Source organism: Cetorhinus maximus, chromosome 12 (genome assembly GCF_964194155.1).
Source record: "Cetorhinus maximus chromosome 12, sCetMax3.hap1.1, whole genome shotgun sequence".
Classification (NCBI taxonomy): Eukaryota; Metazoa; Chordata; class Chondrichthyes; order Lamniformes; family Cetorhinidae; genus Cetorhinus; species Cetorhinus maximus.
The window spans coordinates 111,585,835-111,611,329 of record NC_135890.1 but is presented as its reverse complement, the minus strand read 5'-3'; the positions used below and the strand labels follow the sequence as shown (position 1 = coordinate 111,611,329).

The 25,495-nt window shown below is 43.7% G+C and overlaps 1 protein-coding gene across 5 annotated transcripts in view; it reads right to left on the bottom strand.

Annotated features, from left to right (window-relative positions):
* Positions 1–25,495, bottom strand: part of acacb (acetyl-CoA carboxylase beta) — a 133,387-nt gene that overhangs the window by 82,048 nt on the left and 25,844 nt on the right. For all 5 annotated transcript variants that reach the window (XR_013578235.1, XR_013578236.1, XM_078554432.1 and 2 more), the window contains exons 6-14: positions 23,810–23,908; positions 21,728–21,837; positions 16,381–16,491; positions 13,800–14,009; positions 11,977–12,147; positions 10,372–10,533; positions 9,718–9,881; positions 6,689–6,839; positions 4,671–4,774 (exon numbers count right to left, since the gene is read on the bottom strand). Coding sequence is in view for 3 of the 5 variants with exons in the window: in XM_078554432.1 (XP_078410558.1) it covers positions 4,671–4,774; positions 6,689–6,839; positions 9,718–9,881; positions 10,372–10,533; positions 11,977–12,147; positions 13,800–14,009; positions 16,381–16,491; positions 21,728–21,837; positions 23,810–23,908 (1,282 nt within the window). In the remaining 2 variants the exon portion in view is untranslated. The remainder of the gene's footprint in view (positions 1–4,670; positions 4,775–6,688; positions 6,840–9,717; positions 9,882–10,371; positions 10,534–11,976; positions 12,148–13,799; positions 14,010–16,380; positions 16,492–21,727; positions 21,838–23,809; positions 23,909–25,495) is intronic.

Sequence of the window (25,495 nt, the reverse complement as noted above, 5' to 3'; positions counted from 1 at the left end):
TCTCCGTGGGAAGGATGGCGAACGCCATGGAGACCCTGGTCCTGCAGAACGCGGAGATGTGTGCAGGCCTGCACTCCATCGCGGGAGCCATGGGTGGGTTCCTGCAGTGGCAATGCAAGAGGGAAATGGGGCACCTCAACATCCCTCCAGGTGCTCTTTCCACTCAAGGGGTCAGGCTGGGGCCCTGGGGCCCCTGGGCACCCGCAGTGTGAAGGAGCGGCAGCTGGACACCCCTAGGTCATCCACTCAGTAATCCCAGAGGCTGCTCTCTCCCTGCGGGTCCCCTTTGCCTGTGAGCCCCTCAATCTTGTGCTCTGTCACTGCAGAGGGAGCAGCTGGCCAATGAGTGATTCTGAAGGGAGAAGTGTGTGTGTGGCAGGACCTTTCGGAGCCTCATGCAAGCATTCTCCCACGCATTTGGATCCTTCCTGTATCACACATCTCACTGTCCTGAGCATTTTCAACACTGCCTACTGGGGTTTACTTTCAGTTGTCCATCTGAGCTGACCTGCATCTCAACCCATCCAGTGATCACATTCCCATGCAGCACTTGATCTCGCCCACCGTGACTCTCGTTTCACTTTCGATTTAGACAGCGTGGTTGTGATTCAGCTCTTCGTGCGCTTCCCCCATCTTTTCCCCTCCCCCAGTCAGCCATTTCCTTTCCCCCATCAATGTTGAAGCCCCTGGCATCATCTTCCACCTCCCCTCCGTGATCTACTAGCCACAACCCTTTTCCATGAAGGATTGGCACCCCATCCACAAACATTCACTCCCTCCACCATCAATGAACATGGCAGCAGTATGTACCATCTACAAGATCCACTGCAGAAACTCAGCCAGGCTCCTGAGACAACACCTTCCAAACCTACAACCACTACCACCTAGAAGGACAAGTGCAGCAGACACATGGGAACACCACCACCTGAAAGTTCCCCTCCAAGCCACTCACCATCCTGACTTAGAAATATATCGCCATTCCTTTACTGTGGCTGGGTCAAAATCCTGGAACTCCCTCCCGAACAGCACTCTGGGTGTCCCTACACCACAGGGACTGCAGCGATTCAAGAAGGCAGCTCACCAGCAGCTACTCAAGGGCAATTAGTGGTGGGCAATAAATGTCGACCTAGCCGACAGTGCCCACGTCCCATAAAAATGAATTTTTAAAAAACCATGTCCAAGTGAACATGAGCGTTCCCTTCCTTCCTGAAAATCCCACTCCCATCCACATTAGCCTCCCCAACCTTCTCCTTCCCACCCCCAGGGTCCGTGTCTGCCTCCAAGTCCCCACCAACCACTCTCGTGGCCCCTTCTACCGCTACCGTCAAACTCTCATGCTCCCACCCTGCCGCCTCATTCTGCCCTTGGTCAGTCTCGCCATTCCCTCTTTCCACACCCACACTCAGTTCGCTCCCCAGGAGGCAGTCATGGGCTCATCAGAGCCCTCCCTTGCAGGTTCACCTAGACATGCCCCCCACTCCGGACCCCTTCCCTCCCAACCCACCCCGGAAGCCCTTTTCCCACTGGGACTGCTCCATTAGTCCTCCCCTCACCCCAGACTCCACCCTTGCTTACTCCTTCCCCCTTCCTGGCTCCTTCAGCCACCCCTACTTCTTCCTCCAGCCTTAGTCCTTCCCTCTTCCTGACTGCTTTCTCCACCTTTGCTCCTTACTTCCTTCCCTCTCTGCACTCCTTCCTCTCCCAGACTCCCTCCCCTCTCCACACTCCTTCCTTCCCCCCCCCCAGATTCCCTCCCCTCTCTGCACTCCTTCCTCCCCTGGACTCCCTCCACTGTACACACTCCTTCCTCCTCCGAGACCCTTCCCTCTACACACTCTTTCCCCTCTCCGAACTCCTTCCCTTACACCTTCCACCCTCCTTAAACCTACCTCCCCAGTTGTCACCTTCTCCCCTGTTACCTCCTCCTCCCCCGCACACCCTTCCCCCCCAACCTCTCCCCCCACCGACACCTTCACTACCCCCCACCAAACTCACCCCATCCCAACACCTCTTCCTCTCCCAGTTGATCCTAGACCTTCCTCTCCTACCCCCTGGTAAATCTTCTTCTCCCAAACACAGCTGGACCTTCCTCTCCACCTCCTCAACCATCATCCGTTGTGAGCAGAGCTCAAAGGTGACTTTGAAAATTCCATGGGCTGCTTCACAGCAGAGCCATGTCCATGAGAATCCATCCAGCATTGCATGGACGTTCCTCCAGTGTACAATTGTTGTCGCATTTTCTTCTCTTCGGATATCCGTAATGTGAGCAAGGCTCTGGCGGTAAGTCCCAACTTCTGCATGTCACACTTGTCAAGACAAGTTCTGCACCAGCGTGCAATCATGTCAATGTGGGTGGACGATCCAGCCTGGGGAGGTCGGGGATGATTCCAGCAGGCTGGCCTTATAATGATGTGCAAATGTATTACAATGAGGTTCCCGACATCCGATGGCAGGGAATGCGGCCCTCCATTGATGGGCTGAGTGGACGATTGCAAACGACGTTGTGAAACTAGTTTCTGGCTTCTCACCATATTGTCCACTCACGCCGCCGAGCATGCCTGGCGCCAGCTGGAAAGGAAAATTCCGCCCCATTTGTCCTTCACCAGCTGAATGGCAACTGACGTCATCATCTCCCATAAGTGAATAAATGGGGCTGTGGGCAGGGGGTACTGGGGGAAAAATCTTTTACTCAAGTTGTCAACTTTTATTTACTGGAAGCGCAAAATGATAGCTTGGACTAAAGAAAGCAACCAGAAGCTAAGTCCAAGCTTACTCCGCCTTCTTTCCTTATTGTACACGTTCCTCCTTAGCAGAGGTGGAGAGATCTTCTCCAACTGCATCATCATTTCCTTAGCTTCTGGAAGGAGCAACCCATGAACCAACATCTCAACATTTCCCACAGAAAGGCACAGCACCACAGTGATAACAATAGCTGGTGCCTAACCCTGACCTTTATGCATTCTGGATGGGTGAGGGGTATGGCTCTATTACTCAAGGGGAAACTTGATAAGGTCTGAAATGATAAAATGTGTTTGGTTTTGGCCGGTTACTACAGCACCTCCAGCAGAGATTTCTAGTATCTAAAGACATTTATATTTTTATCTCCCTCCCTCTTGGACAGTCCCTCAGGATGAAGGATGACTTGTTTCCAGCCCAGTTTAATGGGCTTTGAAATGGCTGATAAGTCCAATGAGCGATCTGTAGACACTGATACATATGGGGCAGGTAGTGCTTGAAAAGTTGAGTAGATGGGATGCTTAGAAGCCCGTAAGCTTCCTCTGATGCCTTGACTTTGTATCTGTACGTTCCCAACGGAGTCTCTCAATGTACTCGGAGCCTTCTACAATTTTTTCTATCAGAAGCCAGGGTCTCCCATGAGTCGATGGGTATGTATGGTCTCTTCAGGGACGCTTTGAGGACATCCCTAAAGCGTTTCCACTATCCTCCTGGGAGTCTTCTGCCACAGACAAGTTCCAAGTAGAGCAGTTGCTTCAAGGATCTGGCGTCAGGCATGCGAATGACATATCCTGCCCAGTGGAACAGGTTTCAAGTGTAATTGCCTCGATCCTGGGCAAGTTGGCTTGGGAGAGAACACTATTGTTCGACTGCCTTTCTTGCTACCAAATTTGGAGGATCTTGCGAAGGCACTGCTGGTGGCACTTCACCAGTGCTTTGAGGTGCCTGCTGTAAGCTGAACAAGTCTCCAAAGTATATCGTAGCACAGAGGTCACTGCTGCATAGTAAACCAGGACCTTAGTCTCAAGGTTTGAGATCCTGGTCCTCAAAAGGTCATTTGTATCACACCTTTCATGACCACAGGACATCTCAAAGTACTTTACATCTAATTAAGTACTTTTGAAGTGTAATCACTGTTGTAGGAATCACAGCAAACAATTTGCGCACAACAAGCTCCCCCACAAAAAAATTGTGATTATGACCAGATAATCTGTTTTTCTGATGTTGATTGAGGGATAAATATTGCTAGGACACCGGGGATAACTCTCTTGTTTTCCTTCAAAATAGTTTTCAGGGATATTTTACGTCCGCCTTGGTTTAGTGTCTCATTTGAAAGACAGCACCTCTGCAGTACTGCACTGGAGGTCAGCCTTAACTTTTGTGCTCAAGTTCTGGAGTGAGTCTTGAAGTCACAAACTTCTGATCCAGTGGTGTGAGTGCTAGCAACTGAGCAATGCTGCCAGTAAATGAAATAATGTTCAGATTCCTGAGTTATTGTTTTCATTCAGAATTAGACTGCCTAGTTCTCACAACATACACAGAATGTTGTGCCGCATTAAGCAATATAATTATAAAAAATCCACAAGTTGCTTGGGTCAGCAGTATAAATGATGTTAGATAGCTTTCTGCAAAAACAAAAGAATTTCCACAGATTGTCTGTCAATAGAAAGATGGTCAAATGAAATAAAACAAATATCAAACTTCAACTGAGGCTATTGGCTTTGCTTTTGCTCCAGTGCATCTCATCCTTTAGAATCGTCAACAATGCTCATAGAATATGTTCAGTTGAGGAATTCTTTCCCAGGGTGTTATTATCCCGAATTAAATTGCAAGATCTTTCCAAGTTACTGTACAAGCAATTTCTAATGACCTACCCACTCACCTCCATTCTGTACACAGACCTCTCACCCCACCAAACACCATCAACAACTTGCCTTTCAAGAGAATGTAAGAAGTTAGTCATGCTTGTTTGAAAGGCTGAATCTGCCACGTGTAAAGCACCGCACACAACTGCAAGCATTGTATCTGGCCTCTCCGCCTAGAGGGAGAGAAACATTAATTAATATAAATTATCTCTTTGGTAAAGTATTTTTCATAACACGCAGCTGTTGTTTTGAATCTGAGAGTTGTTTTTTGCACTTGAGGGGTATCCTTATTGGGCAACACAACACACTTCTATTTCTAGCATCTAGTAGTAACACCAAGCATATCAGAAGCTATTCACTACAGTGAACCTTCCTCCACTCTATTCCAAAACATACTGCATACAAAACCTCAGAAGAACACTCTCTATTGCACCAGCGACACTTGCATTCTCCTCACTAGATACCTGAATTAGGTGGCACTAAACCGGCAGGTCTGTATTGTGCACTGATGCTCAGGGAAATTTTATTTGAGAAAAACAGAAGGATACTTTCATCCCCTTCAATCTGGGTGGATCCAGAACCAATTCTGGAGACAATTTTCTCTCAATCATCTGGTCTTAGACCAGGCTGGCTTGATGTGCTCTCAGATTTCTTCCACCTTTGTGCCAGGATAGCTCTCACCTTTTGCTTAGCACCTCCTCTTGATGACCAACCAGGATCAGGAATTCCGCATTCTGGGACGAGTGAGCATGTAGCTATTTTCCATCACTCCATGATCCAGTGCAATGATATACCAGCCACATCGATCTATTTCACATCTCATATCATCTATGGGAAAAATTTTCCCCCTGTTGGGGGGGCAAGTGTGGGAGCAGGTGGACTGCCATTTTACGTGGGCGGGCCAATTAAGGCCCGCCCAGCGTGACATCCGCTCGGAAGCGTTATGTGCTCCCTGCGTGGGTGGGGGGGTGGGGGGCGGATTCCCTCAGCCAGGAGTGTGCTCTTTCGCGCATGCGAAAGAGCGCACAGGTCTCCCTGAGGCTTAGTGCTCAGGGAGATCCACTCGGAATTAAAATTTGTAATATAAATGATTAAAAAAATTTCCCTGACATGTCCCCTCATGTGACACTGTCACATGAGTTGGGACATGTCCATCACTTTTATTGAAACCTTTAATAAAAATTTAAATACCCTCATGAAACCTCATCCTGCCCATGGATGAGGTTTAATGCTTTTTCCGAAGCCCGCCAGGGCTCCTGGCCTGCCCGCCAGCCTTAAGGTTGGATGATCAGGTTCATTAATGGCTTTAATTAGTTTTTCAATGGTCTCAATAGGCTGTTGACAGGTCAGCAGGCGCGCAGCTGACTCAGCTGTGTCCCTGCCGACCTGAAAATGGAAATGACGTGGGGTGATATCGGGAGTTCCACCCGACGTCATCCCACGTCATTTTACGCGGTGGCAAGCGGGCCCTGCCCCGCTCGCCAACTGGAAGATCCTGCCCTATGATTATGGAGTTTATAGTACACAAGTTTGTTTGAAGCCTGGTAGCACACTTGTCTCTGAGTCAGAACATTGTGTGTTCGAGTCCTACTCCAGGATTTGAGCATAAAGATTAAAGCTGGCACTCTAGTGAGTATTGAGCAAGCAAAGGTGCTATTTTTCCAATGAGACCCTAAACTGAGAACCCATCAGTTCTCTCAGATGGATGTAAAAGACCCCATGGCACTCTTCTGAAGAAGAATAGCGGAGTTATCCCCAGTGTCCTGGTCGATATTTATCCAAAACAGATAAACGATCTGATCACATTGTTGTTTGTGGGAGCTTTCTGTGCACAAATTGGCTGCCATGTTTCCTACATTACAACAGTGACTACACTTCAAAAAATTACTTCATTGGCTGTAAAGTGTTTTGGGATGTCCCGTGGCTGTGAAAGATGCTATAGAAATGCAAATCTTCTGTGTTTTCTTTACTAATTAGTCTGAACTGGCTTTAGAGTACAATATTTATAAGAACCTAATGGAAGCTAAGTCTTATTTAACTTCCACAAATTTCAGTTTCCCACTCACACCCAAAATCAATATCATTACCTGCACTTTGTCTGCAATGAGGTGGTCAAGCCAGTTAGTGTCAATAGTATTATCCTGAAAACTCTCTGTTTCCAGCAGCTTGATCAAGTACTCAACAGTTGTTCTAAAGTCACCTCGGATTGAGAGTTCCTTAAGTGCGAGAACCATGTTCCTAAAAGAAATACGACAGTCAAAACCTGACAAAATCACAGCGTTCTATTAATTTCTTTCTAACACATTTTTGAGAATTCTTCTAAATTCCCAAATCAATGGTCTGTTCAGGTTGTGCATTGCTTTAGGTCACTATTTTCCTTGTCCCAGTGACATTAACTCATTATATTTTCATGTTATTGATCAAATTAGGGTTCTAATAAAAGGGACTTAGCAAATTGGCACACCATCCTTTCATTCCTAAGGACAAATCCAGCCTCCATTAATGGGGTGAAGTTCCCTTCTCTGCCAATTGCTTGGAATTGCCTGAATCCAATGCTTAACTTTCACAAAACAAATTTCCATTTGTCTCTTTCATCCTATTCACCTTCGTTGTTATTCTTTGCCTCTCGCTGTGTGTTGGTGAAGCTCCACTTTCACAACCACTTTTCAAAGCACCTGCCTCCAGTTCAGATGCAGTCCACAGGGGTTCCAACTGAAATTTTGTTTTTTGTTTCCACATTGTCGCTATATTGAACAGCTATGCCACTGGGGAAGCAGTGGCTGCTACCTGTACATCATCCACTCAAGACCTAGGATCGCCACTGCATCCAAGGCCAGAGGTAAGTGATGGTGGGAAGTGGAGGTGGGGGGGGGTGGTGTGGTTGGGTCATGGGAAATGGGGGCCGGCAACAACGGGAACGGCGTAGCCTCAGCGGGCATCCCCCTCCCCATTCCCTTGATCAGGCGCTGAGTGCCTTTGAATGAGGGAAACCCCCAGCCGCCACCAGGGGCCTGCAAGCAACTCCACATGGTTTTGCTTCTCATGCTCCTCGATGGCAAGCCTCACACCCACTACTGGGTTAATAACAGCAGCAGAGGGGTGAGGCCCTTAAGTGTGCATTAGATGCCCACTTAAGGGCTTCAACTGGTAGGAGGTGGGAAGGCCATCCACCAGCCTTCCGCCATGGACTTAATCGGGTGGAGGCAGGAAGGTGGTTTTTATATGGATCATAACAATTTTTTTTTGAAGACAATCATCTATTGCCCAACTAATTTTTTTTAAAATCGTGTAACAACTTCCTAATTTTCCTTGAACAAGTTTTGGTTATTTAACCCATTTGGCTCCACTTTGTGACTGGTGCATTTGTTGCTTAGCCCTATTCCAGAAAATGCTTATTTACTGTACAGTTTTCTGTTCTGAAGGCTTCGCTCAAAACATTAGCTGCTCCTTTCTCTCCATCAATACTACCCAAACTGCTATGCAGGTCTCCATACCTATACCTATAGTGTCGCTGACAGTAAGAAGAAAATTTACTTTGTCCTGACATTGAGGACAATGCTGCTGGTAGACAATAAATTGGTCATCTCATTCTGAGAGTCTATAAGATAACTGGTATAAAAAAAATCAACAGATTACACTGGTGTGAGCAATCAATGATCTTCAGAGTTAAGGTTCAGGACAGTAGAGGAAGCTTTACTCTGCATCTGGTCAGGATGCATGTGATCAGAGGGTGCTTAACGCTGACACTGGAGCAAAAGTTGAGGCATGTTCGATTCACAGAACAGACACTCATTACCTTGATAAGCACAAAGATTGAGCATTAGGGGAATCCTCAGGTGTTAGTACAGGCTTAAGTCCAGTAGTTTTTTCTAGAAATACCATCACTGCAATCAGAAAAATGACAAGACATTCCCGCTGAGCTGGAAGAAGAGGCATTGGAAAGGGATGGGGTGGTCAACAACGTTGAAAACGAGAGATGTCAAGGAAGATAGACGTTACAACTTTCATTATTTGTTGAAATTAAGTCTTCCAATTCCATGGATTTTTAAAAAAATTCATTCATGGGATTTGGGTGTCGCTGGTTAGGCCAGTATTTATTGCCCATCCCTAATTGCCCTTGAGAAGGTGGTGGTGAGCTGCCTTCTTCTACCGCTGCAGTCCATGTGGTGTAGGGAGGGAGTTCCAGGATTTTGACCCAGCAACAGCAATGTATTTCCAAGCCAGGATGGTGTGTGGCTTGGAGGGGAACTTCCAGTTGGTGGTGTTCCCATGCATTTGCTGCCCTTTTCCTTTTAGGCGGTTTAGTAAGAAGGACTTTGCAGGGTTGACAGGGCTGAGTTTGCCATTGCTTTCTGGTGCCTACAACGGTGCCGAGTGGTCCGTCCAGTTTCATTCTTTATAGACTTCATAGAGGTTTGAATGAGTGGCTTGCTAGGCCATTTGAGAGGACATTTAAGAGTCAACCACATTGTTGTGGGTCTGGAGTCACGTGTAGGCCAGACCAGGTAAGGATGGACATTGGTGAACCAGATGGGCTTTTACAACAATCCACAATGGTTTCAGATTTTTATTGAATTCAAATTCCACCATCTGCCTTGGTGGGATTCGAACCAGAGCATTACCCTGGGTCTCTGATTAGGTCCAGTGACAATACCACTACGCCAACACCTCCCCACAATGGAAACAGGTGAATAATTGAATGCCCAAATTTTGGTCAAATGTTCATGATACACCAATAACAGATGTAGAAAATAACCATAAACAGCAAGTTGCATTTAACTTTTTTTGCACTCCAAGATGACTATTTCAGATAGGAGACGGCTGGTTTTGGTGGGCTATGTCATGGGGTACTCCCACAGATAATTGAGAAGGCAGATTCTACTATAGCAGATGACTAACATAAAAATTTAGTGTAGAATATAAAATTTATTCCCAGTCTTGATTGTTTCACTAATAATTGCAGCAGTCGGAAGTTATTTCAATGAATGGTGGGAATAACTTGAGCATTCAACAACAGTTTATGCACTGTCCTTACAGGAAACATATCCTCATACATGTTCTGAGTGTGGCTAGGGTAACAAACAGTAAGATGTTGGGCAATCTAATTTGTACTAACGAGATAGCCTCCTCACGGTTTTCTCCCCAGGAAAAACAGTGGCCAAACTGGGAATCAGCAAACTCGTGCAAGCCGCCAGCAGCTGCCACACTGAAGTAGCCCCAGACGTTTTTGTTACTGCGAAAGTTCAATTCCTGGACTGTTCCTGAACTGGGTTTAAATCCCTGGGTGAGAGAACAGAGGAAAGGAAATTAAGTCAACGTTCCAGGACACAACTTCAAGTTAAGCCAAGCCACTAGAGCAAGAGCGCACAAGCTAAACAGTACATGGGCAATTTGGAATTGAAGTCAGGGAGAATTTCTTAATGCACAGTAATCGATGCTAGGAAAGCTCTTTCAGGTATAGTCATGCAAGTGAAACCCTAAGTTCATTTAAGGTACATTAGATAACACAATGTATTGGGAATTGGGTGAAATGCAAGGTTTTTAAAAAATCTGGATGGATAAACCAAGATGGGTCAAATGGCCTTTTCATCTGTATTTATATTATGCCTTCTTGCTCATTTTCTCTTTCTTTTCTTTTACCATCAAGCCTAAGAATGTGTTAAAGAGACAGAAATGTAAAGGGCTCAGGAAAGAAATACAGATAGCCTCAAAAAACAAGCTAATTACATTTATAGATCAAAAACCCACACTAATTAAGGCTAGGTTATACCTCGTCAGGGTTTTCACTCGTGATCCTGGCAGCAATAACATGACCTCTGGGCCTTGGAATGTTTGTTGGTTCCTCAAAGTTGATCAGTGAGTCAGTCCATGGGCATTCACCATATAGAACTCTGATATCTTTAATCCGGTGCAAGGGGATCCCCATGGCAATCTGCAGAGGCAACGAAAGGAGTCTCAGCAATCTGAAACTATACCTAATCCCAGACTAATATAGTATTCTAATTACTTCCGCATTACTGGTATCTTTTCAAACATGAATATTTGGATGGTAGTAATTTAGATTTCGGAAAGGATCAAATAGTAGAACTTCACCATCTTTCCAAGGTACATGTTCAAATCTTGTTTATTGCCTGTTGCAAGTGAAACTAATTTGGGGCAATCTCAACCCATTTCCTGTCAAACCATAATGTAAAATTGTCCTTAATTCAACAATTAGGTGTAAATTTCAGTCAGATAGATCACAGGGATTTAGGAAATTGGGAAACAGGCTTAAGTTTCAGCTGGTAGCACTGTTTGAGGCTGAACCAAACTATTTGCAACCTCAGTGTCATATTTGACTGCGAGATGAGCTTTCAACCACATATCTGCGACATCATTAAGACTGCCTATTTCCATCTCCGTAACATTGCCCCAGTTCATCTGCTGCTGCAACCCTCATCTATGCCTTTGCTAATTCTAGACTTACCTATTTTTAATGCACTCCTGGCCAGCCTCCACATTCTATCCTCCTTAAACATAAGATCATCTAAAACTCTGCTGCCTGTGTCCTAGCTTGCACAAAATCCCATTGACCCATCACTCTTGTGTTGGCACCCAGTTAAGTAACACCTTGATTTTGAAATTCTCATCCTTGTTTTGAAATCCATCCATGGCCTTACATGCTCCCTATCACGGTAATCTCCTCTAGCCCCACATCTCTCCGAGATGTCTGCACTCATCTAAATCTGGCCTTTTGAGTTTCCCTGATCTTAATCACTCCACCATTGTTGGCCATGCCATCAGCTGCCTAGGCCCTATACTCTATAATTCCCTCCCTATGTCTCTTCATCTCTTTCTCCTTTAATACACTCCTCAAAGCCTACCTCTTTGACCAAGCTTTTAGTCACTTGTCTGAATATTTCATGTGGCTTGGTGTTATATTTTGTTTTTTTAGTGCCCTTGAGAATAGTCTTGGGAGGTTTTATTACATTAAAGATGCCATAAAAATACAAGTTTTTGTTGCAATTTCTTTCTTTTTACAATCGGAGGTTGCTCTTCAGAGTTGGAAGGAGGCACATTGGTAAAGGAAGAGCAAAATGAACTTTGCTTTTTCATTTTGCCTACATCTGACTGGAAGGATTTTCCCTGACACCGAGTACAAAATTAATTATGTACAAGTGAAAGTGCTGCATTGCCCAGTGGAAATATGATTTCTAATGCATAATATAAAGTTTTAAAAGACTTGTGACCATATATTAGAAATTTGTAAAGCTGTCGTTTTCAGATATTTTAGAAAGACTTGAAACAAATTTTAAATTAATTTACCACAAACTTATACAGAAGGAACACAAGGAAAAGAGTCAAACTTCACCATAAAACTTGTTCTACATTTTACCTGTAGCTGGGCAGCAGGCAAGTTGACATCTGCTACCATCTCAGTGCAGGGATGCTCAACCTGCAGGCGAGGATTGAGTTCCAGGAAGTAGAAGTTGCCATCTGGTCTGTAGAGGTATTCTACGGTGCCTGCACTAACATAAGCAACCATTTTGGCAATTCGCACTGCACACTGCAAAATAGCAAGATTATATACATTGTTATGTACCTGGTCTCTATTCAGATAATTGACTGTTTCCCACCTGTCCCTACAGCACTCCAAAGCTCTTGCAGCTTTGTGCAATTTGTCTGCAAATTTCCTCCTCTATCTCTAACTGACTATTTAGTGGCCTAAAATATATACCAAGGCGCATAATAGCTCCTTTTTTTGTTCCTTAATTCTAACCAAATAGATTCTGTCTTTGAACCCTCAAGTACATTATCCTTTTCCAGAGCTATAACTGTATCTTTGAATCCTGAAAAAGCGTTGTTCTATGAGAAATTATGGCTGTTGCTTAGCAATAGGTTTAACTTAAATCACTGAATTCAACACATTATTAAGAAATCAAGTTATTGGTAAATGCATATGAAACAGTGTCATGCAAATACTGAAGGCGCCCAGTTCAATCATTGGTTTACACTGAGCAAGACAGAAGGTGGGGCATACAATTGGGGCAAGGATTCCTTGGTTAAGCATGGGGAGTGAGGGAAAATAAAATAATCCTGCTAAAAAACATGTGTGTGTGAGGGCGGGGTGGGGGGGGATCAGGTTAAATAGCCTGCTAAAATTAATCATATACGTCCACAAAAGAACAATCACCATTTAGAAAAAGTACCAGCATCTGCTAAACTGTAGCCCAATATAAAGCAGTGACTTCTGGACATGAGAGGAGAAAAATAAAATTCTGCTACATTGAGTGTGTGGTAAATTTGTAAATGTGATTTCCTTTATTGGTTTCACAGCTTAATTTTTAATGGCCCAGAATTTGCAGTATAAATAACAGTTCACTTTTTTAAACAGTAACTTTTTCTTTCTGCCTCCTTTAGCCCATCTTTCTTTGGATGAGACATTAAACCGAGACCCCTTCTGCCTGCTGTGGCGGATGCAAAAGATCCCATCACACTATTTTGAAGAAGAGTAGGGGGGGTTTCCTCGGTATCCTGGTCAGTATTTATTCCTCAATCAACATCACAAAAACAGATTACTGGTCATTATGATAACGCTGTTGTGGGAGTTTGCTGTGCTCAAAATTAGCTGCTGAATTGCCTACATTAGAACAGTGACAACACTTCAAAAGTACTTCATTGTCTATAAAGCACTTTTGGGGCATTGGTGATCATGAAAAGTGCTATATAAATGCAAGTCTTTCTTTTCTCCCCCTCTTTATTTTGTTTCCTGTACACAACTTGGCGTTGAACTAACTTCAAATTTAAGCTTCTTGGTTCAGACTTAGTGCATCATATTAAGAATTCTTGAATCAGGTTGGTTAAGGGGATACAGATTTGCATGCCCTGTTCACACAGGTCCTCTGTAGAGGGCTGAAATGGATTCTTAACCACCACATGTTAAGTTTGTGGCCAAGTCTAAACATAATGAATAGATGGAGCAGTTCCATTGCCAAGGTCCACGAAACCTGGGCCAATGGTCAAGTACATGAAATTATTCAGTGGCACTGTCATATTGAGAGTCTTATCCTGCTCTCATCAGTACATTGAGCTGTGATGCAAGGTTGTTTACCCAATGGCAATGACCCCACAGCAGACATTGTTGCAAAACTTTTTCCATTGTAAACTAACTGGTGCTTGGCCACAAAGTCCATCTCCCTCCCCAAAAATAATACTCACTTGTTCCATATACTCCAGCACTGATTGAGTTGCTATAGTGGCAGGCGCTTCCTCAATAATCTTCTGGTGCCTACGTTGAATGGAACAGTCACGCCCAAACAATGAGATAGCATTTCCGTAATGGTCTGCCAGGATCTGTACCTCAAGGTGTCGGGCATGTTGGGCCATTTGCATGACAAAAATTGGTGATCCAGGTACCTCAGTCTGAACCTGAAGAAGACGACTATGGATTTATTCCATCACAGAAATTTAAAAGTAACATTTCATTCTAAGAGATTTGATCTTGTTGCAGTTTATGACATGCACATTACCAATAATACTGATGCAAGCTGGTTATTTATTGCTAGTATACAATACTACTATTACCACAAGCATTCGATCTGCTGGTGGGTCTTTTTCTAGGCTCAATCATTTAGGCAAGGTACCAAGCAGTTGCTGTTTCTATAGGATACCATTTCAAAAGCCTTTGCACCTTATGAAGGGGATAATAGAGCAGCTGTAAAAGAAAAGCAGTCCTGCAACAATTTGAATTGCAATGCAATTGATTGCCACCTGACCACACTTGTGTGAACAGCATTCGTAGAAGTTTACTAATTTATGGATTTGTGCTATTTATGCATGGTATGAATAAAATGGTAATACTCTGCAGACATTCAGAAATACGGCATTAAAATATAATGGTACACCAGACATCCCGGAAGGCTCAATGGAAAAATGTTGGCTGGGGCTGGTGGTAGAGGAAATACATGCTTCCTTCCAACTCTAGGCTAAGTAGGTAGAAAAAGAAGAGGCACAGTTCTCATTTTCAATAGTCATCCAATGCCCCAATGGAAAGAGATGGACCCAGCTGCAACAACTGATTGGTTTGCCGATACTCATAATCTAGGTCTGTGGTCTCCAAGCTGCAAGTCTGCAAATAGGTCTGCAAGATCGTCATTGCGCCAAGTCACTGGTTAACAATTTTAATCAAAAAGAAACTATGGGAAATCTCTTCTGCAAAGGCACACACATTTCCCACAAGCTGGGAGCACATGGGTACAAATATTTTTTTGGATGCCACAAGGCTGGCACTTCATCTAATGCAGTGTAAAGCTCATTGGGCAAACTTTTCTAACATCCCCCTGTGCCCTCAGCATTTGCCTTTGGGAGGACTGGAGGCCACATTTGCAGGGACTTCCCAGACACATAATAATTAGAAGCAATAGAAATTTGGATGTATGTAATGCCGTTAACATAGAAAAACTTCCAAAAACACTTGAGAAGCATCATCTGTCCAAATTGCTGTTGTCAGTAGGGCAAAGGGAGGTAGGATGCACAAGACATCAGTGTAAGAGGAACAGAGATTGCAAGGACACAGAGGGTATGGAATGATTTAAATACAAGGATGTGAATTTTACGTTATAGGCACTGGGGTACCAGGATGAACCATCGTAGGTCATTAAGACACATGATGGGTGGGCAGACAAGTTGTGAGATAGGATAAGGGCAATGGAGTTTTGGATGAGCTGAGGTTTATGGAGGTAATCAAATGGGTAGAATTGGAATAGTGACTTCCGATGGTGACAAAGGCAATGACAGCTTCAACAAAAGATCAAGGTGGGATGGAGGAGGTTGACATTACAGATACAACATCCTCTCCACCACAAAGACCTTCTGTATCAGAAGCTCAGCTTAGGGCAAAAAGGGTCATGAGGTTATAAAAAAGTGGGTCACCCTAAGGCAGGGGTCGGTGTGACAGATGGACTTATTAGCAAAAGTATAGTTTGTAGCGAAGGTCAAAGACAGCGGCTTCAGTTTTTCCCAATGTTTAGATGGAGGAAATTGCAGCTCATCCAAGATTGGGCTTCGGACAAGTAGTCTGGCAGCACAAAGGAATTGGAGGAGTCGAAAGCTGGAAATCATCAGCATACATATAGAAGTTGACTCATTTGTGGATGAATCAACTTTGAAAGCTTTTGGCTTACACAAGAAGTATGGGTGATTTTTTAGGTACCCAAAGGACTACATTCCTTAATGAGTCGCCACCTTCAAAGTGAAAAACAAGGGGGATATTTTGGACATTAAAGCATACACAAAATTTGGGGCAGAAAGGTACTTTGGTGTTTTTTAATGCATTCTGGATAGGTGGTAACACCACATTTGCTCTGTGGCTGTAGTAGTGAACTCCTACTAAAATTTTAAAATTAAAAAAAAATCCCATTAAAAGTAGAAATCATTTGAAGTATTTTATGATAAAAGGTTTTTGACAAGCCTACTTCCTGCATTTCCAAACAATTGCCATGCAATGGTACAAAATCTTAATTGGATTATAAAAATATCAGTGATTTTGATTGTGGTGATGCCAATATGGTAAAATCCAAATCCATCTGTTCAAGCTCATCTCCCTCACTAAGATGTTGTACCTCTGTCAGAGCACTGAATTTCAGAATGATGCGCCTTTTTAAATTAACATTACTTTCAATTTCAATTGTTGCAGGAAGTATGCTTTGTGGTTACATTTTCAAAATAGAAAACCATGCTATGGCAAAATTGTAGTAGCACACAATTAACTTAGTGGCAATATATCCTAGGATTAACTTACTTGTCTGAAGAGGTTGGGAAAATCATCTGCGCTATCAACTTTGCGAATCCCTTTTCCTCCACCACCTTCAGATGCTTTAATCATCACCGGATAACCGATCTTTTCTGCAGCCTAAGCACAGATTAAAAAAAAAGATTTAAAGAAAGACTTGCATTTATATAACACTTTTAATGATCACTGGATGTCTCAAAGCACGTTACAGCCAATTAAATACTTTTTGAAGTGTGGTCGCTGTTGTAATTTAGGAAATGTGGCAGCCAATTTGAATACAGCCAACTCCCACAAACATCAATGTGATAATGACCAAACAATCTATTTTTGTGATGTTAATTGAGTGATAAATATTGGTAAAGACACCAGGGATAACTCCCTTGCTCTTTGAAATAGTGCCATAGGATCTTTTATACCAGACCTGGCAGATAGGGCCTCAGTTTAACATCTCATCCAAAAGACAGCACCTCCAACACTGCAGCGCTCCCTGGCACTGGAGTGTCACATTGGTTTTTGTGATGAGAGGAAGGTGAGGCAGCTCTCGATTTTTCCAGGACACAGAGCTGCCACTGTTGGGATATGATCCCAAAGCAAAGTGAGAACCTCAGGCAGACTATGGACTAATTATTCACCCAAGTATTTGGGTTGCTTCAAGCTGACACCAATATACAAGCAAATGGAGAGAAATGTCTTACTCCTTTCACAAATATATTCAGATACATTTTCTGACTAAGGCACTAAAGAAGTAGGGCTGGAGTTTGGCAATTAAGCGTAATGCAACTTCCCAACAGGCCTTTTCTAGGTCAGCCCTAATGTAAGCTCTTGACCTAAAATAGACCGGCAACTGGAAAATTTCCATGAGAAGGATGGAGCAGAAAATACCATGGATTAACAACCCTTAAAGAACAGCTTAAATCAAAGGAGGTGCAGATACTTACAGTATAGGGGCCAATGTAACTGTGGATGGGAATCATATGGGCAGAGGCCAAGCAGTTGGAACATCATCCCGACCTCTACAGTGAGGGGCCCCAGAAAATTTTAACTCACACGCCTCATCAGCACAAGGCATGTCAGTCCCACCCAAAGGTAGCCAGAAGCAGCAGATGTCAGGCAGCAGAAGGAGCAGACACGCAACTCAGGAAAGTAGTTGGGAAGGGATTTGGGAAGCCCAGGGTAAGGAGATTTCCTTGTGGACCCTGGAGGAGCAGGAATTCACATGGAAACAAAAAAAAAAATTCTCTCATTTAGCTCCAGCTCTTCCTGCACCAGGCTGGTTAGAACAGCACACTAACTCTGATGCCATTATCTGCAGTTTTCTGCAACGGAACCTGTTGGACCGGAAACATCATATGCCAGTGGCTTTTAAAGTCACCGGAGCCCTTAACTTGTTCAGAATTGGCACCTTTCAGCCTGCTACAGGGGCTATTAGCTGCATCAACCAGTTGGCAGCAAACAGCTGCATAAAGTAGTGTCAGACACCCTATTCACCTTAGCTGAGCAGTACAGCAACTTCCCCGTTAACTTCAACAGTCAACATGTGTGGACCAGCTCAGAGCTCAGTGGTGCCATTGACCTGCCCTGAAAAAAATTACAGAGCCATTTTACTTTACAATGCTTGATACCCCCTTCATTCTTCGTTAAAGAACATTCAAATCATTTCTATTTCATGGTACACTGATAATGCAGACTTCAAAGATGCTATTAAACAATTGCAGACCAAAACCACCATATATGATAAAGATGATGAACTTAACAACAAACATAATAATTGTCTTCCAATAATTTTTCACCCATGATCAACCTATTTGGCTTTTCACAGGATCACAGAATCTCACAGTGCAGAAGAGGCCCTTTGGCCCATCGAGTCTGCACCAACATGTGAGAAACACCTGACCTACCTACCTAATCCCATTTACCAGCACTTGGCCCATAGCCTTCAATGTTATGACGTGCCAAGTGCTCATCCAGGTACTTTTTAAAAGGATGTGAGGCAACCTGCCTCCACCCTCCCAGGCAGCGCATTCCAGACCGTCACCACCCTCTGGGTAAAAAAGTTTTTCCTCACATCCCCCCTAAACCTCCTGCTTGAACTTGTGTCCCTTCGTGACTGACCCTTCAACTAAGGGGAACAGTTGCTCCCTATCCATCCTGTCCATGTCCCTCATAATCTTGTACACCTCGATCAGGTCGCCCCTCAGTCTTCTCTGCTCCAACAAAAACAACCCAAGTCTATCCAACCTCTCTTCATAACTTAAATGTTTCATCCCAGGTAACATCCTGGTGAATCTCCGCTGTCCCCGCTCCAGTGCAATCACATGCTTCCTGTAATGTGGCGACCAGAACTGCACACAGTACTCCAGCTGTGGCCTCACCAAGGTTCTATACAACTCCAACATGACCTCCCTACTTTTGTAATCTATGCCTTGATTGATAAAGGCAAGTGTCCCATATGCCTTTTTCACACCCACTAACATGCCCCTCCGCCTTCAGAGATCTATGGACACATACGCCAAGGTCACTTTGTTCCTCAGAACTTCCTAACGTCATGTGTTCATTGAATACTTCCTTGTCAGATTACTCCTTTCAAAGTGTATCACCTCACACTTTTCAGGGTTAAACTCCATCTGACACTTATCTGCCCATTTGACCATCCTGTCTTTATCTTCCTGTAGCTCAAGACACTCAGCCTCACTGTTAACCACCCGGCCAATCTTTGTGTCATCCGCAAACTTACTAATCCTAGCCCCCGTATAGTCATCTATGTCGTTTATATAAATGACGAATAATAGGGGACCCAATACAGATCCCTGTGGTACGCCAGTGGACACTGGCTTCCAGTCACTAAAGCAGCCATCTGTCATCACCCTCTGTCTCCTACAACTAAGCCAATTTTGAATCCACCTTATCAAATTACTCTGTATCCCATGTGCATTTGCTTTCTTTATAAGTCTCCCATCTGGGACCTTGTCAAAGGCTTTGCTGAAATCCATATAAGCTACATCAACTGCACTACCCTCATCTACACACCTGGTCATCTCCTCAAAAAATTCAATCAAATTTGTTAGGCATGACCTCCCTCTGACAAAGCCATGCTGACTATCCCTGATCAAACCTTGCCTCTCCAAGTGGAAATAGATTCTCTCCTTCAGAATTTTCTCCAATAGTTTCCCTACCACTGACATGAGACTCACTGGTCTGCAGTTCCCTGGTTTATCTCTACAACCCTTCTTAAATAGCGGAACCACATTAGCTGTTCTCCAGTCCTCTGGCACCTCCCCCGTGGCCAGAGAGGAATTAGAAATTTGGGTCAGAGCCCCTGCGATCTCCTCCCTTGCCTCCCTCAGCAGTCTGGGACACAAATCATCCGTACCTGGAGATTTGTCCACTTTTAAGCCTGCCAACATCTCCAATACCTTGTCACTCCCTGTATCAATTTGCTCATTTGTTTAAAGAAAATTTACAAACTCCATTATTCCTGTGTGGTATTCCCCCTGGTGTCCTCAGTAAAATTGGCGGAGGGCTACTATCCTCCATGCTGGGATCCTTGAGATGATTGTGGCGAGTCAGTTTTATCCCTAGCCTGTGAGTGCCCAGTTGCATACTGCTGCTTTCTGCTACCAGAGCAGCCTGACCTAGCTAATGATGAAACTGTGATGGATATTGGCTGGGGAGGGAAAGAAGCAGATATACTAATATCCTGAGGGAGACTAACAGGTGCTTTCTTCTTCTACCAGCATATTATTTCAAGATTAAAAGTAGAGAAAATTCTTGTCCATGAAAATTGAAAAAATGCACATAATATCCATTAATATGCAAAGACTAAAACATGTTGGCAGAACAGAGGGAGCTTTGTTCTGCATCTAATGCATTCCACACTTGAGCTGGGACAAGAGCAATGATGTTGCATCCAGGTAACAAATAGTAGAAAACAAAACTACAATAACAGTTATAGATCCTGCTGCTCTGTCCTCCAGGGTAGGTATTTGAACCTGAGATTCTAATGACAATGTAGCATTACACCACATGAATTGTCAGCTAATTCACCCCACCAGATGCCACTGTCCCAAAAGAGTGGGTAGACTTAGTTCCAAAACTGCTTTCATCAGTTGCTCACAGGTACCACTCTTCAATTCCTCTCTTCCTATCTTTACAGCAAAGTGCTCCCCCAGATTTCAAGCCATTGGAGGTTAGGAATTCACCACATGAAGAAACACAAGCATTGACTTTTTAAAATTCTTTCATGGGATTTGGGCATCGCTGAGTAGGCCAGCATTTACTGCCCAACCCCAATTGCCCTTGAGAAGGTGGTCATGTGCTGCCTTCCAGAACTGCTGTGATCCACGTGTTGCAGGAACACCCCACAGTGCTGTTAGGAAGGGAGATCCAGGATTTTGACCCAATGACAATGAAGAAACAGCGATATAGTTCCAAGTCAGGAAGGTGTGTGACTTGGAGAGGATCTTGCAGGTGGTGGTGCTCCCATGCATCTGCTGCCCTTTTCCTTCTTGGTGGTGGAGGTTGCGGGTTGGTAAGGTGCTGTCGAAGGAGCCTTGGTGAGTTGCTGCAGCACATCTTATATAGATGGTACACACTGCTGCCACTGTGTGTCAGTGGTGGAGGGAGTGAATGTTGAAGGTGGCAGATGGGTGGCAATCAAGCAGACTGTTTTGTCCTGGTGTCAACTTTCTTGAGTGTAGTTGGAGTTGCACTCATCCAGGCAAGTGGAGAGTATTCCATCACACTCCTCACTTATGCCTTGCAGATGGTGGCCAGGCTTTGGGGAGTCAGGAAGTGAGTTACTCATCACAGAATTCCCAGCCTCTGACCTGTTCTTGTAGCCACAGGATTTATATGGCTGGTCCAGTTCAGTTTCTGGTCAATGGTAACCCCTAAGATGTTGATGGGTTGGGGGATTAAGCGATGGTAATGCCATTGAATGTCAAGGGGAGATGGTTGGATTCTCTCTTGTTGGAGATGGTCACTGCCTGGCGCTTGTGTGGCATGAATGTTACTTGCCACTTGTCAGCCCAAGCCTGGATATTGTCCAAGTCTTGCTGCATTTGGAAATGGACTGCTTCACTGTCTGAGGAGTCGCAAATGATGCTGAACATTGTGCAATAATCAGTGAACATCCTCACTTCTGACCTTATGATGGAGGAAAGGTCATTGATGAAGCAGCTGAAGATGGTTGGGCCTAGGAAGTTACCCTGAGGAAATCCTGCAGTGATGTCCTGGGAATGAAATGATTGACCTCTAACAACCATCCTCCTTTGTGCTAGGTATGACTTATATTTCTCACACAATTTGCAATAATTTTTATCTTTATTGTTTTTGGCACAGGTACATTAGTTCCTACCTCCAAACCTTCAGTGGCATCTCGTACACAGCCTTTCATGTACACTTCCTTAGGGACACTGACAATCTTCTCCAGCCTCTGATCTTCCTCTGTCCATTCAAGAATCAGACCTAAGTTATGGCAGGAGACAAAATTTTTAACCTTTACGCAAATAAGCAATAGAGTCATAGGGAAAAATTTAATGCCCTCCCCGCAGTGAGTTTGGTAGTGGGGGAGGCACTTAATTGGGCGGGAGGGTGCGACTGAGTCATGAGGACTCGAAACGTCAACTGTGCTCTCCTCCGCCGATGCTGCCAGACCTGCTGAGTTTTTCCAGGTATTTCTGTTTCTGTTTTTGTTTTGGATTTCCAGCATCCGCAGTTTTTTGCTTTGAAAATGAAGCAGGAGGCTTTGGTACATATGGTTCACTGATGTTATTTATACACTAGGCTACTAATGGAACCAAGTTATAATTCCTGATCTTTCATTATGTTGATCACCATGCAGCAGGCACACTTACCAAAATACCAAATACCAAAACTTACCTGCCCTGTACATATTATATAACAAAAGATAATTAGTAGCCGGGGAATAATTTTCTTCTTGATTATTGATGTTACTATTTCAAAATGCCCATTTAAAACAAGTTGCTACAATAGCAACAGAAAATTTCAACTGGGCTCAAATCCAGGAAAAGTTTGAGTTGTAGTGTCTGGCTGTCAGGTTTTGCAGTTAATGTTAACTGCTGCATTAAGTTTTCTCTGCATTAAGTTAAAATTTGCTGCATGGCAAACTTTTACAAAGTACTTTACACCATGTTAGGTTTCTTAAAGCTGAGAAGGCAGGGTTTCTCTGCACTTCAGTTGCTAGTGTAAATGCATTGTCCAGTGTGGAATTGAGCCACCAGACCAGAGGTCTCAAGTTCAATCCCTGTTCTCTGTTAAGCTAGTTGATCTCAGTAGTCAGCTAGAGGAGCGAAGAAAGAAAATTTATGCTCCTGCTCCTGATCACTATCTAGTGACACATATGGGTAAATGCATGCATTTAGGGCATACGAGGTTCTCAAGAGTCAGGGTGAAGTAACAGGTGATCTTTAAAAAGGCATTTCACTTTTCATGCAGTCTGCCCTCATCTCCATGGCTTCTGGAGAAGGTAGTCCCTCTGTTCATTTACGATCCCTGAACTAGCACAAATAATATCTTAGTCCTGCAACATACATAGTCCTACACATGTGTGTCAAGTGGGGACAGGATCACCCTTGGCTGCATGCACCGTGCTGACACTCCCTGCCTAAGCTCACTAACACTTGGGCAAGATATTGGAGAGGAGGTGATGGCATGGAACCACACACTAGTATGAGTCAACAAGCAATAATATGTTGTGACACAGTGAATCAAAAGACCACTTCCACAGAGTGGTAGGGTACAACTCAAACCTCCGATCATTTTACTGACTCACCAGTTTCAGCTGGGTTACTTTGAGATGGCACAGAGCAAAAATTGGTAGTTCCCAACTTAAAGGCAAATAAAAAAAACCACAATACAGAGAGAAGGAGTCATGTCAGGCATGTCAACTGCATTTTCTTGTTTTTATTTGACTGACCCACTCCAATTATTTTCCCCCTCTTTCCTCCCCTGTGTGTAACAGCTCATACTGAAGTATGGAAGCTGTCATCCACCAGTGCTCAAATTGTGACATACTCAGTTGTTAACCCATTTTCGTGAGGGCCAGTAGCTCTGAATATCCTCCCAAACAGAAGTTTAGGTCCCACTAAAATGAAAGTCTCACTGGAGACTTGAAATGGCAGATCTTAACTTAATTGCAAAGTACTACTGCTCAAGCTAACTTTCTCCTTTAATGTAATGGTTTTAAAAAAAAAATCGGCCATGACTGTCATTAATTCAACCTATTTAGATAGCTTTATTAACATTATATTGGTAATTTTGATCCACTCTGCAACAACATGAAGATATTTAGTATGTGAAGAATTGTTACAAAAGGGAACAACAGCTGCACAACACAAATCTTCTTTCCATTAACTTCTGTTTCTACTGATGCACAGGGGTTACCCATGAAACCATACATTGCACTCAGTCCCCTTACCATTTCCACTCCAAGGCAATGTTGGGAGCCCTGCAGTCTGTGCTACAATGGAGGAGGCTACTTTATCTCCCAATGCCCACATGGCCTGACTTGAAGGACCTACAATAAAGAAAAATACACAAAAATGAATGGAGATCAAACTGAGAAAACAGAATGAAGTGCCTATTGAATACATTGATTTTATGTTCAATTTATACTTAAACTTCTGTTAAAGCTTATGCAATATGAAAAGATGAAATTATCTATCAACTCCAGTGCTTCTAACATCTCAGTACTATGGGGTTGATTTACTTCAGTATATTTTATATCCCATAGGAAGTGATCACAGGTTAGGTTTTTAAGAGCAAAAAATAGCACAAATTTCTCTCAGCCTTTGAACCCTTTCAGAGAAAAAAATAGTTAAGAAAAGCTTATCGTCTAGTCTTACCTAGAATCATAATGGGACCAGAAATTCCTGAATACTTTCACCATTGGAAAATGCTGCATTAAGTTTGTTTTACAACCCTTGGGCAGGTTGTTGGGAGTGGGGGGAGCTGGGAGGAAGAAGAATGGGAGGGTGGCTGGGTCAGTATTAACCTGCAGTAGCCATGGGGTGTCACACTGGAACAAGTAGATAAGTTTGTCTATTTAGGACAAATGACATCAGATGATGGTAGATGCCATGTCAAAATTAGAAGGATAGAGATAGCCAAAAGTAGTTTTGTGAAGATGAAGGATGTGTTAACAACAAGAATACTAAAGCTTGTAACAAAGAAAAAAACTCCTAAGATACTACATTCTATCCACTTTCCTGTTTGCCTCAGAAACCTGAACAATAAGATCTTTGGAAGAAAATAGAGACCTTCAAAATGTGGCTGCTCAGACATATGCTTAAAATTCCATATACAGACCATAAGACCAATGAAGAGGTGCTTGAAATTGCAAGAATAAAAAGAACTCTGAAAAGTCACAACCAGAAAAGAAAATTTCAGTATTTCGGCCATTTGATCAGTCTGAAAAGCTACAGAGATCTCTTCTAGAGGGCAAAGTGAAGGGCAGACCGAGGTGTAGTTGGATGACAGCCATTACAGAGTGGTCACTGATGAGCTGCAGTGGATGTGTGAGGATGACGCAAGACAGACAAGTGTGACATTTCATGACAGCAGATCTCCTGATAGGAGTAGCTACAAGCAGCAGCAGCAGTCCTGTGGAGCCAGAAAGAGTATTCCTGTTCCGCCCAGCTCTACATCAAGTTAAATAAAGTATCTTTATGTTGACAGCCCCTAGTAGTCCCGTTGAGAAACACTGCCTAGGCAGCAGAGGGAACTGGAGAAACTGAGTGGTGCATGCCAAATAGGGGGAGATGATGATATAGTGATAATGTCACTGCAGTAGTAATCTACAGACATGAGCTAATGCTCTTGGGACACTGGGTTCAAATCCCACCACGGAAGCTGGTAGAATTTAAATTCAATTAATAAGTGTGAAATATAAAGTTAGTCTCAGTAAAGGTGACCATGAAACTATCATCGACTGTTGTAAAAACCCATCTGATTCACTTAAGTCCTTTGGGGAAGGAAATCTGCCGTCCTTATCTGGTCTGACCTACTTGTGACTCCAGATCCACAGCAATATGGTTGATTCTTAACTGCCCTCAGAAATAGCCTAGCAAGCCACTAAGTTCAAGGAAAATTAGGGATGGCCAAC